This window comes from Rhamphochromis sp. 'chilingali' (genome assembly GCF_963969265.1).
Source record: "Rhamphochromis sp. 'chilingali' genome assembly, chromosome: 21".
NCBI lineage: Eukaryota > Metazoa > Chordata > Actinopteri > Cichliformes > Cichlidae > Rhamphochromis > Rhamphochromis sp. 'chilingali'.
In genome coordinates, this window is record NC_137949.1 from 8,262,788 (window position 1) to 8,281,516 (window position 18,729).

General features: G+C 42.3%; 1 protein-coding gene across 2 annotated transcripts in view; it reads left to right on the plus strand.

Annotated features, from left to right (window-relative positions):
- Positions 1-18,729, plus strand: part of atrn (attractin) — a 137,006-nt gene that overhangs the window by 74,395 nt on the left and 43,882 nt on the right. For both annotated transcript variants that reach the window (XM_080870971.1, XM_080870972.1), the window contains exons 25-26: positions 505-566; positions 16,725-16,803. In XM_080870971.1, coding sequence (XP_080727097.1) covers positions 505-566; positions 16,725-16,803 — 141 coding nt within the window. The remainder of the gene's footprint in view (positions 1-504; positions 567-16,724; positions 16,804-18,729) is intronic.

The following is an 18,729-nucleotide window of genomic DNA, read 5'->3' on the forward strand; positions in this document are numbered from 1 at the left end:
CCTTGATTAAGACAGGATTATGTTAGCACAATTGCTCTTGTGATGATTACATAGTGAATATTTCTGCCCACATGTGCAGGAATGCTTTTTTTTGTGCAGGCTGTGGGCAGCTGAGAGGTCCGGCGGCTGGGTCGTTGTCTCTGACAGGCGTGTAGTCGGGAGCACAGATAAGCCAACCGACTGGCAACCTCCCAGCAGTTGGGGATAGCCGTGTATGGGTAGCCTCAGCGAAGGAGAAATGTCACTGATAAGAATAATAATAATAAATGTTTTAGACACACTGTAAAGTGTTGATCATATAGATGGTTCACAGTATGCAATGCAAACATGCATAGTGAGAGCAGGAGCATCCCTCCTGCTCTCCTCAGATCTGCAAGGTCAGCGCTGGTCAAAAGCTTGATTTATTTATTTTTTTGAATGTATAACGCTGACCTGCTTCAAAATCTCCTCTATTAAAGCAGATTTCTGACTCACTCCTGTGCCCTCTGTTTCCTGTTTTAACAGATTGCCTTCTCCCAGCATAGTAACTTCATGGATCTGGTGCAGTTCTTCGTCACGTTCTTCAGGTAAGCGGCCGTCCCCTGTCAACTCGCCCGCTCCTCCACCAGAGATGCCGGGCGTTAATGTTGCTGCACTCACCCTTAATGTGTACATACATGTGCCTGTGTTCAACGTGAACGATGGTGATGGATTACCAAAGCTGCTTTCCCCTTTTTATACCAGCCATTTTTGATTCTGCTGTGCCTTACACAGCCTGACGTACAGTGTAAAAACATTATTTTGTGGCAAACGTGATAGTAAAATGTGCTATTTGTGTGTGTGTGTGTGTGTGTGTGTGTGTTCGTTTGACCCTCCTGTTAATCACTGTGTTAAGCAATTAACAAATGTTAAAGAAACAGCGTAGCACCACTTCCCCAAATAACCCACAAAATATGTAACGTGATGAACCTCATTATGCAATGCAAGGTTATTTTAAAAGTATGTGTCTGTGAGAAAGAAGCTGTGAGCTCGAGAGTGGAGTAGAGACGTTGAGACAAACTGTGGCGCTCTGGCCTGGACTGGTAAGGGCATCGTAGGGAGTGGGGAGCAGTTATATGAAAGCACGGTGCAAGGCAGCCGTGGCTGGTGTGAGATCACCCTTAGTATATGCCTTAAGACACTCTTACAAGAAGTGGAGATGACTTCAGTCATTTGAAGAATTGAAGATATTCTGTTGATGGTATCTTAAACTGCAGCTACATGCTCATGTTTGTATGGCAGCTACTCACTTAAAAGATACATGAGCCTAAAATTCAAAAGAAGCATCGTTAGAATCAGAGTTAATTCCACATTCATAATGTTTGCTTTGCTTTGAAGTCAGGCACATACAGTAGCCCCTGTATCGGCTTACTTCTGCAGTTTATGATGCCGTGTTGACTCAGATGTTAAAATGTGTGATGGCACGGAGACGGAACTGTTTTTTGCCGTCTTGCACATGAGTTTGCACACATCTTCCTGTGATGTATCTGTTATGTTTGAGTGACTCACCTCTGTGTCTTGACTGGAATTTAAAATGAATTTCTGGAGTATTGTTGGCACAGTGATGCGCTACTTTGTAATGATGGAGATGCAGTTTGTTTTGGTTTTTTTCCCTGGCAGGTCTAAAAATGTGCATATGTTCGGCTTGGACGAATCCCCGAGTCTGTGCTCGACGTCTTCAGAAACTGCTGTAATGTGTTATCGATTCAAAAATGAGACGGAACAAAAATTGGATACACAACTGTGTCCTTGCATGCTCGACTGCATGTATGGTATTTCTCTCGAGTATCCAGCGTGCGGGTTTGTGTTTGCGCGCCTCCAACCCAGAGGAGAATTGTAGGACTCTTTTCATGTTTGTGTGCTCGCCACATTGCGTTGAAGAAATTGCCAGCTGTTCCGAGTCGTGCTGTTTTTATCGATCCGGCAGCCATGTAAAGGACGATAGATTTGATCAAGCTGCTTTAATGGATCCTTTTTTTATTTTTCTGACCGGCCGTTCGGCTGTTCGACAACGTGTTTCAGCATCAGCTGAATAAACCGCCTTTCTCTCCTGAGGTTTATTTTGGATGCGTTCGCCATTAAAGGCAGTAGGACGGCATTGTGCACCTCACTTCCTCTGCTTTCACTTAGAAACCCCGCGGTTACTGGATTGTGATGCTGGTACGTTTATTGACATGCGTCAGCATTTGGGTGTTTGCATGTCAGCAGAGCAGCTGTGTGTAGGAAGCAGAGTCACAGCGATTCATAAACAGAACCATCTTCCCGTTGTGCTCCCTATTTCTCTACTCTTCCCCTTTCTGTCTCTCCTTCATTCATCATTTTTTAGATTCCCCCGCCTTCCTTCTAGCTGCTCTCTTTTCTTTTTTTCCCTATCCCCGCTTTTCTTGTCCCCTGCCTCTTTCTTATCCTCCCCATTTCCCACCTTCCCACCATGTTCTCCTCTGTCTTTCTCCTTTCATGTCTGGCTCTCCCATCTTCCCCTTCTGTTTGCCTCCTCCATTTTTCCCCTCTGTCCCTTGCCTAGTTTTCCCTCGCCTGTCTCCACAGCCCTCCCCACCTTCCCCTGGCTTGTGTGTTTTTTTTTTTTTACTCCTAGCCTCCCACCACTCCCTCTGACTTGCTCTTAATCCCACAGCGCTGTCCTTTTTGATGTGTTTTGCCGCCTGCCACTGATTCAGCACAAGATGAGGAGACTTAAAGTTAGCAAGCTTGCAGCAGCCGTGTCCCTGTTTGCTTCCCGTTCTGTGGGTTCTGCATTGTTTGCGTTGCGGGGGAGGAGAGGGATGCTAATTAACGTGAAAATTGTTTGCTTTCCTTCACTCAGTCTTTCTCGGTGTCTTAATCTCTCTTTCTTGCTCCTCTCGCTGCCATGTTCCCTGTGGGGACAGATGAAGGTAGTGCCATTCTGTTATCTGCAGTGCCAGCACAGATACCCCCACGAGCGTTCTCCAGCCACAGAGCAGAACAGAAGAGATGCATTAAACATCAGCGTTAACAGCAAACAGATGCATCCACATACTCGTGTCCAGTCTTCCAGCTCTTTCTCACCTTTAGGCTTCCTAGGCTCTTTAAAGCAGACAACCCCCCCCCAAACGTTTCAGATCGAGCAGAGTCAGGGTCTTCTCCAACATTTCTGAATAATTTTAAGCTTTTTTTCCTTTCATGAATGTTTAACAAATATGAATGTTGTCTCTAGCTGTGCAAATTGAGTGTTTTGTTCCAGGCCTGGAAAAGCCCTGGAGAATGTGAAATTTCATAAAAACTTTTTTTTTTTTTTTTTTGGAAATGCAATGAAAATGTATTCTCACTTTCTCCCTAGCTGTCATGTTTTTAATTTTAAACTTGGCTGCTGCTAAAGCAAGCGGTCTTTGAAGTAATAGTGACCTGAATGACAAATTTCTTGGCTACCAAACTGGTTGAGTAGAAGAGGCTAAAGAACTGCCACAAAAAAAATTTGCAACATTTTAACATTTGCACACGGGAGCACATTCGTCATGGAAATATTAGTGCAGTTTTGGCTTCTTCTTATTTGGAAGTCTGACACTACACATCATATAACCTACATTTCTCACTCCTGCAAAAGGAAAGCAAAAAGTTTTTTTCTTTATACTTTATCTTATATACAAAGGAAACGTTTGGCAAAGGTGTGTACAGAAGTAAGACCCACAGAGGTTACATCTGTGTCTTGGGGAACTGATGGTACTTGAATAGATAATAAGCAAAATGACATAAAACCACTTTAATATCCTGTTCAGCCAGATGCAGATATTTCAGCGTTAGCACTGAGTTCTACAGCTCGCAGCAGTGTGGGCTAAACAAGAGAGAGATGGTGTTTTGAAGTAACTACAATCTGGCATAAAGAACAAGGTCAAGGCACGGCAATGAAACTGTCAAGTGTTTGAGACAACATTCAACTTGTTTAACCTGCAGTGAGATCGCACTTGTTCTGCTCTGGGAGCTGCTTTTTATTTTCGTTCCTGTGGAGACGAGAAAGTAACAGAAGAAAATGTTCTAGAACACTGACTGCACGTCCACCCGGCGCGGTGTTTACTTCTTAAAAAAAAAACTCGACTTAACCTCATAATGGTCAGTGCAGCACTCAGGCCTGATGTCCTAGAAAATTTGGCTTCCCATGGGGGAGACTACAGACACATCTCTGTTGCTTGATAGCTAATATTAAAATAACTTGGGCTATCTGGTGGGCACCTCTATTCGGCACGGTTTCTTGCATATATTTTAGCACATGGCTGTTCCCAGTGGAGGCTAAAACCCTGGTGCTAAGAGTGCTTTGCTCCCTTCGCTGCATATGAATAAGTTCACGAAGTCACTGAGTGTAGGTATAGCTAATAATCGCTGCTTTGAGCTCATCTTTTGTGTTACAAATAATATTTGAGCGAGCAGACAATCATCGTCGTGTTTAACCTGTTCACATTTTTCTTACAATTGATATCCTAAGTACCTGTCAAATCTAGTAAAGTCAACAGCACCTGGCTCCAAATCTAATTTGTTATTGCTTGTTAAGACACACTTATCTTTGGAAAGTGACACTCTGTTCTTTCCATTGGAAGTCCTGCTCGAGGTAAACACATTACAAATTTTGTAAATGACAGGAAACCTGGTGTGTTAAGTGGGGCTAATCATGTGTTTCACATATTAAAATATGGTGTTTGCTCTGCCACCTATGAGATCCCCAATGAAAGGTTTGTGGTGGGTTTCATTGCTGCTTTAATAGCTTAACAAATGCAAGAATTTTCAAACTTGAGCTCTAGAAGGTGTAAAACACTGATACAACCGCCCACTTAGCAACATTAATAGACAAGACTGGCAATATTTGGTATTTTTAGTAACAAATTCTTTTATCAGCTTTTGTCTGTGCAGGGTGACGCAAGCTGTTTCTGTCCTACAGACTCGCATTGTTGTCTAAAAATGATTCGGCACATCAGCGAATGACATGTTCATATTTAAACTGTTACTGTTACTGTAAAGTCACCTGGACATGTCCTTGTTTTTGTTTTTTTAAGTTTAAATTCACCATAAAAGGGGAGAAAGCTGAATGCATGCACAAGGAGAACAAGTAGGGTGGATTCAAACTCAGGACCTTCCTGCTGTGAGGCAACAGCGTTAACCACTGTGCTGCCAAGCTGCCCAATTCATGAAATCATTCATTATAAGTCATTAGTGGTATTTAATCAAATATCTTTATCAATCCACTTTGGTAACGGCACAAAGGCTATTTAATTACTACAGGAATAAAAGCAAAAGCATTTCCAATTATGTTGGCACTGCTGGAAACCGCAGTAGTACATCGGCTAGTTAAGGGTTGTTTGAGAACGGTAAAGTCTTAGAATTATAAAAGGACAGCTATCATTTCAGTTTGCATGGCCATGCCCCTGTGTATGACTGATTGGTGCCAATTTCTCTCTTCAGGAGGACAACAAACTGCAACAAAGTGTCCGTCAAACAAGTGCCGCTTCGTAAAGCAGCAGGGCAAATGTCTCCAGATAACCTTAACAAATTGCTAGCTAGAATGACAAATGCCCTGTTACTGAAAATACTCATTAGAGCACCTAATGCACATCAGCCCACAGCCTGCAGTAGTGTCGTTCAGAGTAAGATTTGCCTTAGAACGTATTGAGAATGACTAATCTGTATCTGCGTGTTAACAAGAAAAGCCGTCTTTGAAAGCACCACAGAAATTCCCAACTTTAAAAATGTTTGCCAACATAACGGTGCAGCAGCAAGGATGACAGATCCACATGGAGCTTATGTGAATCAGCAACACGGAGTCACCCATGCGACATGTCATGCTCGGAGAGATTAATTATTAATATCGCAAAACACATTTTAAAAATCGCATTTCACCTCACTTTGCAGTGTGTTAGCATGGTTGTGCATTTAAAATGATTAGCGATTTGTTTCTTAACAGAGGGGAAATGTAATTTGCTTGGGACTGAGGCATTAAAAGACTGGGTACCAGCAGGCTGCCCACCCTGGGCCAAGTCTGGGTGGATGTGTGGGTGCTGAATGAATCATGCCACTGCCACCAAGGAGACTTAAATTCTCTCCTGCGAGACAGACGAGTTTGACTGAAAATGCACATCAGAGTGAAGACTAGCTTTCACTCGGGGCTGTTTTTTTTTCTCCTCTCTGTCTTTTTTCTTCCTCTACATCAGAAACGTATGTCTTTACAGATGTACCTCTGTCAAGTCACCAGCTGACAGCTTCCTTAGGTTTTGTTTGCTTTCCTGGACGAATATCTTAACACTAGAAATCAAAATCAACCAGAAGTAATTCAGAACAACTGCGAGATCTCGACTTTCAGCACTACCACAATCAGCATGCAGCAGCAGAAAGTGGGCAGCAGTGTTATTTGCACCTGCTGACCTTGTTCTAAACCATTTACCTGATTAAAGCAGAGAGGTGATTTGTGTCGTCAATCCCAGGTCTCTTCGGTCAGTATCTCAACCTTGCGTGTCGCACCAGCTCCCACAGTCAACTAACTCTCTCCTGCTCCCTCTGCCCTCCCCGTCGCGCCTTTCCTCTCTTCTGCTGAAGCCGCAGCAGTCTAATCTTTGCATTTCACCACTGGCTCTGTGCTGAGCCTGTCCCAGTCGCACACCAGTTTGTCTGTTCTTTCCTCCCTTCTGCTTTTTTCTTATTTTTTTCTCCCCCTCCATTGTCAGTGCTAAAATAACACTCTTGCCTTTCTTGTACCTAAAGTTCTGTGTTTTCAGTGTTCAGTAATCAGGTTTATTAATATTTTATTAATGTTTTGTTTGACGCCATGTGCAAACAAAACAAAAAACACCTTTCTTCTTTCATCTCAAGAACTCCTCTAAGATGAAGTGGACCTCAAATGTATGATCCATGTGTGTTGTAGTCAGCAGCACCTACTTGCACATAATGGGAGTTAAGTGTGTTGATGTATTATTTGATAACTCGTCATATTTCTGTTATTTCTCTGTGTTTTGGTGCCCAGCGTTTAGCGAGCCACAGAAAGAAATAAAAGCAAGACTATCCTCTTAACTATGGACGCAACCACACACACATGCACACGCACACACACTCTCAGGGTTCTCTGCGTTGGCTCCAGACTTTGATAGGAACCTAATGGCCACTCTTGCATATGTTTGCAGCTGGAAGTGGATTGCAGCACATCACAAATGATTCTGTTTTTGTGATCATCATCTCACTATTGAGCCTCTCAAACACATCTGCAGGTTCGGACGCTGGCACAGAAAGTCTCTCAAAGCACGCGCTCGGTCTTTCACCCTTAAACACGCACTCAGAAGCACTCTTTGTTCATATATGAGGCAGCTGGCTGCTCACTAGCGCTACGTGCCTTCTGAGCTGAGTGATTGTCCTTCAAACCTCACAATGCAACGAGTGGCTGCGCTTTCTGTCCGCTGCATCTTTAAAGCTTCAGACGGGCGCGCGGATGACTGCACGCGCACGGAGTTGGGTCAATATCATCAAATCCAAATGTCAATTTAAGCTGCAGCCTGTTAACTTAAGACAAATCATTCTCCATTATTATCCTGTGACATTTGTCCTCATTGGCTTCACTGTGGAGCCCAGAGCATTTCTGTCTTCAGATTCGATCACTGTAATTGGTTGGAAAAGAATGTGACATTGACCCCAACAGGGATATGCACCGTGCAGAGCGTGCACTCGGCTCTCCCTCTGACACATGTTTGTGTTTGTACACAAATGTCCATCTGGATGAGCGTCTCGCGTCGCATTGACAGGACGGGTGATGGATGATTGACAGAAGCACAGATTGTGGAAGAGTCTGCAGTGCAAAAGCAGAACTTGGGTCATGCAAACTTCTGAAATTATTGAGCTGGGTAATAAGGCCCTTTATGAATATTCAGCTATATTAATATAGCAGAAATATCCGGGGTCAGATATGTGTCTTTGGACCTCAGTGGGCAAAATCTTTACCCACATGATTTAATAATTTCTCCCTCATTTTCTAACAATGTAGGCGGCAGGCCAAAGGCTGCTTTCTTCTAAGTTTGAAAATGAGCGATGGAGCAATTCATTTTTTTCTTTTCTATCAAAACCCTCCAACCAATCACGTTTTTGAGGAAGAAAAATAATTGTATGAACAAAAATGTTAAACTGTCTAGAAAAATAATCAGGCAAACACTAACCATTTGTATACTGCATCCAATCAAGAGCATTTTCTAGCGTCACTTGAAATGCGCCTTCTAATGACATTAATTCAAATGGAAAGTCACCAAAGGGATCAGACGAAATTAAAGCCCTTCCACTACCAGGTGAGTTGCCTAATTTAATTGAATCTAATTTAATATTAATTCATATTCACATTAATGTTTTATGTTAATACTCAATTCGTTCACATATTTGCATGAATGTAAAAAACTTGTAATTTTAATGGCAGTTGTAATAGTACAAATTGTAATTTTACCTTAAATGAAATTTATGTTTGTTTTGTTGGAAGATGTCATGTTATAATTTTTAGTCATAAATGTAATTTATTTTAAATGTTTTCGTTTTTTTAAAAACAAATAAGTGCCGCTCTGTACGAGTTTTCACAACACACCCCATGATTCAGTAGCTGCTTTCTGTATAACTTGATCAATCTCTCACATTACTGTGAAAGAATTAAGTCCCAGTGTTTCAGTCTGGTTGATGTTTTCACTTTGTGTGATTGAGACAGCTGGTACAGAGGAGGTCCATTCAGTGTCGAGGTCCCGCGATTGCAAACCCAAATCTTCACCCCTCCACCACAATGCTCGATAAAGTCACAACACCATACATGGCTCTGTGCAATGCCCAACATTTCCACTTTGTTCTTGTCTGTTCAAACGGGGTCTGTCCAGATGTTTTGTAGAGGCCCGTAGAGACTCTTGACTCGTTGGAAGATAGTGGCATTGTGTTAAAGCATCTGAATGCTTCAGAGCCGCACACCGCCGCAAAACTGTACAGCAATTTAGGTGAAATTGGTATTGATTATTTGCATTACTAGATGGTTCCTGTCTGGTATATCTACCTTGTTTAAAGCTCTTCTCATCTGTTTCCCCAGGCAGTCCTGGAAGGAACAGACCTCCTCTGTCCAGACTCATCTGTTAAGCTGAAAAACGCTCCGGTCCGATGAACAGAATCAACTTCTGGAGATTTACTTGTCTTGATGCACGCTCATCCAGGTGTCAGCTGAGACTGAAAAAGCCACTTGGATGAGTGACGAAACGTTTCTCCCACTGAAAACGCTACGTCTAGATGAACAAAATCGACTCCTGGAGATTCTAATTCTAACTAATATCAAACAGTTAAACAGACTAAGGTTGCTTATATAGGGCGATCGTGGCTCAAGAGTTGGCAGTTCGTCTTGTAATCGGAAGGTTGCCGGTTCGAGCCCCAGCTTGGTCGTTGTGTCCTTGGTCAAGACACTTCACCCGTTGCCTTCTGTTCGTGGTCAGAGGGCCCGGTGGCGCCAGTGTCGGGCAGCCTCGTCTCTGTCAGTGCAGCTGTGGCTACAATGTAGCTGCCATCACCAGTGTGTGAATGTGTGTGTGAATGGGTGAATGACTGAATGTAGTGTAAAGCACTTTGGGGTCCTTAGGGACTGAGTAAAGCGCTATACAAATACAGGCCATTTATATACTGTCAAGATGCTGTATGGTCTGCATTCTTTTATCAATAAAAGAAAAAAGTAAACGTGCCTGTTTGTATGGTTTTAAACAGTTTGGAAACCAGCTGCTTCCGTGTTTCTCTAAACACACACTAACACTGGTTCAGACCCAGTGTAGTGTTTGCCCACAGATTACTTCTTGTGGTGTGCACTGACAGGCAGATTCACTTTCACCCTTTAGGAACACCTGAAAAAGAGAAGCAGAGAGAGATACTGAACACTCATCCAAACCTGGCCTGTCTGTCCTAAGGGGCCTCCCCCCGGCCTGTGCTGTGCCAGATCCCCCCCCCCCCCCCCCCCCCCACTCTCTCTCCTCTCCGAGCTTTTTAGTCCTCACTTTCTTTCTGTCTCTGGATTTCTGCCTTCTCATATTCTGAACGTGGGCTGCTGCAAAACTGCCTGTTTACCTACTGTCTTCTCTTCTTCTGTCTGCGTTATCTCCACATTTCTAACCTTCTCTTCATCTTCACCTCTGCCTCCTTTCCTCACAGCATTGTTTTCTTAACTTCTCGCCCCTTCTTCCCACCCCTCTCTTGCATTCTTAGCGATCTTTGCATCGATATTCATCTAGGCCAGGTCATCAGTGAGGAGCGAGAGCGATACAAGTGTAAGATGCAGCAGATAGAGTGCAAGAAGCACCTTGTGGCAAATCCCTCCTGGTGTGTCTGTGAGAAGCTGAAAGCCCCTCTGCGTCCCATTAATAATAAATCACTGAGATCAGTAGATTTGACTCGAAGCCTACACTCCTCCTCCTCCTCCTCACCACTTTCCCTCACCTGTAATGAGTTGGGAGGAGGGTACGAGGAATGTGACCGAGGCCACGACACGAGGGGAAAAAGTCCCAAGAGGAGGGCAATGTTTTTGTTTGTTTGTTTCTCCTCCCCATCTGATCAGCCTCGTGTCTACCCCCTTCCTCTACGTCTAGCACGTTTGCGCTCAGGGCTGCTTTTTTTTCCCATAACAATGAGTTTTGGCAGGGTTATACAAGCAAAAGCAAAAAAGCTCGCAGGACAAAAGATGATGTGGAATTGGAGTTTTCATGCTGCGGGCCTCAGCTCAGGATTGTCTGAAATATAATGCGACTTGTTGAATAGCTCTCATTTCTGCAGTTTATTACCTGGTGAGGTTCGATGGTGCAAAAACTCAAACTGCGTAGGTTTTTTTTTTTTTTTTTTTTTTCAAAGGAAATCTCTTCCCTTTCCATTAATCAATTTCTAAATCCTATTCCCTAAGAAGCTTTTTGTTTTCATCCTTGAGTTTGTCACTACCACCTTAATCCGAATGACATCTAAGGCAGATGGTAAGACACTCCCAAACTTGCATTTAGCAAGTTCTGTGCTTTGGTATTTTCAGTAAATATCAGCCCTCACATTGCAGCCCCAGTGGCCAAACGTACAACATTAAATGATTATTTCCACAGCACGATTAATCATCCTCTTATTGAACTTCAAAGAAGCACAATTCTAATTAGCTTCACCCTGTCATCTTAACAAGCTCTAAGGGATGAAACAATAACTGAGGGTGGCCAGTTTAATTATCAATTAATTAATTAATTCATAATTCGCATTGGGGAAGTCAACAGGCCTGTGTGAAACTGTTATGCGGAGTGAACGGACTCTATGGCAGAACACACAGAAGTGCAGAAAATGCAGGGAGTGCTCTTTATTTACAGTGTCAAACTTATTTACACGGGATGAGATATGTATGCTGATAAATAAACAGAAGGAAACCAGGGGAGGGGGCTGACACGCATTCGGAGGGAAAGGGGTTACCCGCGCACGCAGGGTGGATCTATGAGAAAAAGAAAAACGAAACTTTAGGGGGAGATGCCAAACAACCGGTAAGAAACGGCAATAAACATGGGGAGAGTTGGAGAGCTCACTTGTCACACTGGCTGCTCGGGCGAGGATTCTCGGGATGTGGGAGAAACGCTGAGATTGATCTCTGTAGTGATCCCGGAAATGCGGCTTCACAAACAGCTGACAGGTAAGCGGGTGATGGATCCGGCTGAGGATACAGGACAACAGGTAAACAAACAAAATCCAAGACATAGGTTGGCCGTAATGCACACCGCGGAGAATTAACAGACACGTTACCACTCGGGTAGGTGGGGAGGTGTGCTGAAAACAGAAGCAGACCCCGTGACACCACACCAGAGAAACCCCACCAACTCCTAATAGTACCCCCCCCCCCCCCCCCCCCCCCCCCCCCGGGCTTATCAGGGTGCCTCCTGTAAAAGTCCTCAATGACCGCTCCTCAGGCCCGTACCCCTCCCTGTCCAGAAACAAGTGCAGCCCACGGCTTTGGTTGCATGCTTCTCATTCTGCTTTCTTAGACCGTATTTGGTTTTGCCCTCGTACCGAAAATAACCGCTGCTTCCATTGTTAGAGCAGAGAGTAAAGAAATGATCTGGAGCTGCACAGATTATACCCAAATTTGTATTCTGTGACATGTTCAGGTCCTCATTTTATTTCAGGTAGGTTAGCCTTTCTTTGAAGGGTCCCATCACCCGCAGCGCTGCAGGGTTTAGTGGCGACAAGTGCATGGCAGAATAGGACCTCTGAGCAACTGCTGATTAGTGTGTGTGGTTCAGCGGACAAAACTTATCAGTCATAGCGAAAATGAAATGCTGTTTGGCTAGTGAGCAGGTTTCATTTCCCACCCCGGAGTAAAAGCCAGCAGCAGGCAGACTGCAGGATTAGTATTCAGCTGGCTGTGGACAACAGAACCAGTGTGCTGGTGTTTGCCCTGTGGCTGTTGTCTTGCTGTCAGGTTAGCCAATGACACGTCAGAGCTCACCTCTCTGGCCTCAGCAGCCGATGGCTATAATACACTTCGCCTGGCTCTTTTTCCGCTTTCCACTCTGCCACTTAAAATAGACGGCATCCATCTTTTTTTTTTTTTTTTTTTTTACCCGAGACACTCAAGAGCTTTGCACACAGTATTCTTTTTTTTTGCCAGCGTTTTAGCGTCTTCTGTTATGCCATCAAACTTTGGACTGCCTTATTATGGACTGAGCAGCTAAACTTTTTTAAATTCAAGCTAGAAGTGAGAAAATTCCACATTTCTAAATGGAACAACATTGAAATATGCTCACGATGTTCTCATTTTAGAATGCATTTGAAGGTAAAACTGCGATATAAGTAATCTTTTACTCTAGAATAAATGTCTGTCTGATATTTTTGCCTGAAATTAATCTTGTTTAAAGTAGGAAAAGCATTAATAGCATCCAGAAAATGTGAATAATGGCATGCTGACACTCTTTCTAAACATCGGGTGCTGTGAAAAAGTGTTTTCCCTCTTCTTGATTTCTTAGTTTGTTGCACATTTTTCATAAAAAAATTTCAGATCATCAAGCAAATTTTAAGTACTAGTACTGGACATTCACTAACATGGTATCAAATATCATAAGAATCCATACCAAATGATCTTTTTAAAACATTTTATTTTATGTTTTTGGAGCTGTAGTTTACAGTCTGTTCTATAAATCACTGTCAGTGTCAGAACAATACTTTCTGCTGTTTTTAAAATTCAACTTAATTGCAGCTGAATACGATGAGTTTGATGAAACTGGTTAATTTAACCTGAATATTTGGTAAAATGTTAATTAGTTTCGGGTCTTGTTTTAAAGTGACTTTTTGCTCATCGCACTAATTAAATTCAAACGGTTTTGTTTTCAGGAAACTGAAATAATCATTTAATGTGTTTAGAGAGTCAGTATTTTTTCCTTCGTAAACTTTCAAACTTTGATTCCGTCACTTTTCATTACACGTTAGATATCTGAGGAAACTGGATAAAAGAAATCGTACTGGTGAGTTCCTGCTACAAAGTTGATTTAGATCTTTTCCCCATTAGGTATTTTTCAGTAGAGGGAACCTCCCTTGAACATGCCATCAGAGTGATTCTCTTTAACCTGCTTTACCTGGCTCGCTCGGTGCTCTTAAAAAGCATGAAAATAACCGAGACAGATCTCACAGGAAGTAGCAATCTGCGCTGATTTGAATTAATCTCGACACAAGAAACAGTAATGTTAATGCAACTGTGTTGTTAGGGCAACATAAACTTCCTTGTACGTAATGTGTATGTGTGCACCGTTGAACCTGAAGGGTGCAGTAATGTAAATTTGTATCTGTAGCTTAGTAGGGTTAACTTTACCCCACTATCAGTTGTCTGATGTTTTGTTTTGTTTTGTTTTTCATGTGTTCGGTACTTTGTGTCATTTTGTTAAGGGTATTGCTGGAGTCTGCTACACAAAGGCAAACAGATGCTCCGTTTAGATCACCATCTTCTAACTGTACAGGAATTCGCATAAATATAACCCCCGAAATCCGTAATCCGTTGGCTCAGAGTTGCTTTTATTGAGACTTTAGTGAAGGTGAAGTGCGATTGTCACAGGTGGCTTTGGTGAGGCAGCATCTGCTGGTGAATATTCTTTTCTATTTTCATTGAAAGTGAGAGATGCTGGTGTGACGTATGGGTTGAGGTGGGAGCTGAAGCTTGACTAACTTTCCCAGCATCCCTTGCAGAGGTTGAGATCAAATGAAGCACATTTCTCTGTGTCGGTCTCCGTCTGCTTCTCTTAGTGTTTGTCTCTCTGGTGTTACTTTCGATTCCTTCAGTCTTTGTCTCTTGCTCCATTTTCTCCTCCTTAACTCTAAACTTATACCATTGTTTAGACTTCAGCTTACACTTTCCAATCTGTCTGTGTTTCACGTTGTCTTTCACCATCGCTGTCCATTTTCTTCATCATTGTCTTTCCTTCTCTTCTTGTCCTTTGTTTCTCTCTCCTTTTCCCTCCCACCCTGCTGAGCAGGGAAGCCTTTGATGTGAAGCCGATATCTATTCATGCAAGTCATTCATCAGCACAGTTTTGCTTTTAAAGCAATGAGCAGGAAGCCAGATCAATAAGATGGCTGAACGGATGGATCTCTTAAGGGGCTTCTTCAGCCCAGAGAGATAAGGGAATCTTTTTTCCTTCTTCTTTTTTTAAATAAATGGCACTTTAAAGAGTCACACAGGGTGGGCGGGGGCTCGGATGGGGTCGGGAGCGATGAATGAAGATCTGACGCTTCACAGCCACTATTAAAATAGGCAAAGGCATTTAGATGGAAAAAGTGGTAGAACGTTGGAGAAAACCCTGCGAGGGGTCTGACTGGAAGGCCCTGTGTCTGAAGAAGTTACGCTTCAATGTGGACTAATTAAATCCACTTCAAAGCCCAGAAAGTTTATTCACAAATATTCTTTATGCGATAAACACTAGCAAAAAAAACTACACTTGAGACAATAAAGCATAAATGTATTTATGAAAGTCAAAGCCAGGAGTTTTCAGTCTTTCAGACAGTTAGCTCTGAGCCCATTAATCATTGAGGACTCAGTCTTGTGTTGAATACTGCAGTACATAGAGACCTGGAGGCCGATATGCCACGGTGTAAACTAGAAACACGGCTTCACTTACTTTGTACTGTTCTGTATTTTTAAATTAGATGTGACACATAGTGCCATGAAGCTTGCCAGCTTTGTGTCTCTGATAGAAATGCCTTTAGCTAGGACAAAACACCAGAGTATGCTCCTTTTTTTAAAGTTCTAACCTATGTGGACTTTTAAATTGACCCATATATGAAAATAAATTACATGAGACTTAATATTTAATCTCACGTATCTCTTTTCTTAAGGCTAGATGGGTTTTTTTGTCTTTTTCTCCCGTCCTGGAGGAAACTGTGTCACGAATCACTCATATTTAGGCATTTTGCCATCGTACTTCTGATAGCTTTGACTGAAGATCAGCAAGAGCCGTGACAGGCTGAGAGTGAAGCTGAGTGCTAAAGATGTTGTCCCTGATGTGTTTACACGTGCGCGCGCGCACACACACTCACTCCATCTTGTCTAAGTACACGTCTGGAAGCCAGGGAGAGCAGACGCGCACACACACGCTGATGCTAACAAACCATGTCACCCAGACATGTCACCACAATCATCATTACCTCAAGGTGTTTTTCTGTAGAGCGTAAATAGCGCTAAGCGTTTTGATTCTTTGTATATTTTATTTGTGTGTGTTTGTGTGCGCGTGTGTTGAGGGGGGAGGGCGGTTCTTGAAATGAACCAAGAAAAACACATTATGTGTTCAAGAAAAAACATGAAAAAAACATTTCACAAAGTGCTGAAGAATGAAAGGAAGCGAGTGTAGAGTAAAACAGAACAGAAACAGAACAGGATGACAAAGATGGTGCTTGATGCCAACACTTGGAGCTCGAGGGCATAAAATGGAATGGTGGTTGAAGACCGTCTGTGTGTGTGTGTGTTGTTTAAAAGTATTTAAGCAGAAAATCATCATGTGTGACCACCCTCCTAAACAATCTGAAGAAAAGCGCAAAGTGTACATCCATTTTTTTTTTGCTAACCTTTTGTTTTTTAGCTTGTTTCTTTTGACGTTTAGCACGATCACTTTGTATCCCGTTAAGAAGTGACATCATCAGCTCTTTTTCTATAGCTGAGAATGTATCGTTTTGATTCTTTTGATCTTGAAAAAAAGGACTAATTCCAGTAAAATGAAAATTTGTGTAACTTTGTCAGCTGCCCATATTTGTCAAGCAGTTTTCCTGGATTTCCAGTACAGATGGAAAAGGCTGCAGTGACGTGTCAAATTGACTTCAAAGGTTGTGCATATTGTGGCAGATTCATCGCTTATGATAATTAATGTTACCCTTCGAGTTTCAGACCTGTCGCTCTTTAATGCTGTTCAGTGTGGGCTGGCATCACCTCGTTTTATTTTGCTTTATTTTCCTCCCCTACTTGCTGTCAGTTTAAAATGCACACATGTATATGTTTGATGTCAAAAATCTGTTTGTTAATATATTTATCGGTGACAGAAAATAAAACTCGTAGTCAAATACTTCTTTCCTATAAAGTTAACATCAAACCATCCTTATAGCTTTTGATGAGAAGACAAAAGCTTATAGGTTTTGTCTTCTCATCGCTTCATTTATCTGTTTTTATTTCTTTTTTTAATATATTTTGGACTCATCTCTTCCTCTGTCTTTTCCACCCACAGCTGCTTCCTGTCCCTGCTCCTGGTGGCCGCCGTAGTTTGGAAGATCAAACAGAGCTGCTGGGCGTCACGGCGGCGAGAGGTAAGCGTTTGACTCCATGCTTACAATTGATTTTAAGCTGCCACAGTCACATCAACTCATTTCTGGTTAAAGTTATTGCTGCTGTAAAAGTTGCTTTGTTTTGTGGATTTTCCAGTGGAATAAATACAGTGGGGCAAAAAAGTATTTAGTCAGCCACCGATTGTGCAAGTTCCCCCACCTAAAATGATGACAGAGGTCAGTAATTTGCACCAGAGGTACACTTCAACTGTGAGAGACAGAATGTGGAAAAAAAAATCCATGAATCCACATGGTAGGATTTGTAAAGAATTTATTCGTAAATCAGGGTGGAAAATAAGTATTTGGTCAATAACAGAAATACAACTCAATACTTTGTAACATAACCTTTGTTGTAGAGCTGGGCGATAGAACGATAACGATATGTATCGCGATATAACTTTTACTCGATAGAGAAATTAAGCTATCGCGATAGACCTCTCCGCTCTTGTCCCCCCCCCCCCAAAAAAAAGGTCAGCCAATCCAAATTAAGTAGCGCAGAGCCGAACCAATCACAGCCGCAGCGTCATGTCGCGTGACTTGTTACGTACAGCACAAGTGCCAAGCCGTGTGTTTGTTTGGGAAGCGTGCCGACTAGAAAAATCAACCGAGCGTGACCGAAGAGAAAACAGATGATGGTTCCAACGCCGGAGAGATTGTCGAACGGAAGAGCCAAAGAAGTTCCGTAGTGTGAAGGTATTTCGGCTATTTCAAGTCTGACAAAAAACAGAGTAGCGTGCACTGTAAATTGTGCCGAAAGCAAGTCTGGAAATACAATAAACTGGTGCATGCGTCACACTGTGCGCCACGTTATTGTGTCGGTGAAATGAATTTCTACAATACTGTTACTGTTAATTCTACTCTCTGCAGTGTTTAAATGCTTACATATACACACAGTTACTGTCCCTCCACACATACGACTCGGTTCTGCTTCTATGCCCCAGCTTTGTTTACTTTTTCCCACCGAGGCTCCTAGACTTCTGATTGGCCAACATTTCTGCACGGTTAGGAATCTAGCGCCACCTGCTGCTTTGGCATGTTCATAGCAGCGTTTTCCTTCATTTCTGCCTTTATGTGTGGACGGGATTATTTTTTTAAAATGGAAACGGAAAATCTCCGTTTTCAAAAATACCCGTATACGTGTGGACGTAGCCTCAGTCTCTGACTGGAAGCGCTAATTCGTCATTCGGCTTTTGTCAGACTAAAGTAACTGTTAAAACTGTTTGAAAAGCTCAGCTATACAACAAGGAGAGATTGAGAATTTCCTTTTAGTTCTCAGTTTATTTGATATTGACAAAAGTTAGTCAGTTTTGTCTGTTCTTCTGTAAAACAAACTAAGATTTATTTTTAGAATTAATATTTTCTTTCTAAGTGGAATTGACAATTTAGTCTGTTTCGTTTGTTCTATTTTGAAACTTAAACGCTTTAGCGGCTGCCTTTTGTGTAGTTTGCAATATTTGCCTTTATTTATCTGAAAAAGTCTCATGTTCCTTAAGTACATCTACCCTGTTGAACTTATTATGGGAAATAAATATTTAAATCAAAACAAGCTGCTGATTATTTCACATTTTACTTGTGAGCAACGGCACATTTAAATCTTACAAATATAGTTATTTGGCTTATATCGTGATAGATATCGTTATCGCCTGAAATGAAAAAAACATATCGTGATATGAAAAAATCTCATATCGCCCAGCTCTACTTTGTTGGCAATAACAGAGGTCAAACGTTTACTATAGGTCTTTACCAGGTTTGCACACACAGTAGCTGGTATTTTGGCCCATTCCTCCATGCAGATCTTCTCGAGAGCAGTGATGTTTTGGGGCTGTCGCCGAGCAACACGGACTTTCAACTCCCGCCACAGATTTTCTATGGGGTTGAGGTCTGGAGACTGGCTAGGCCACTCCAGGA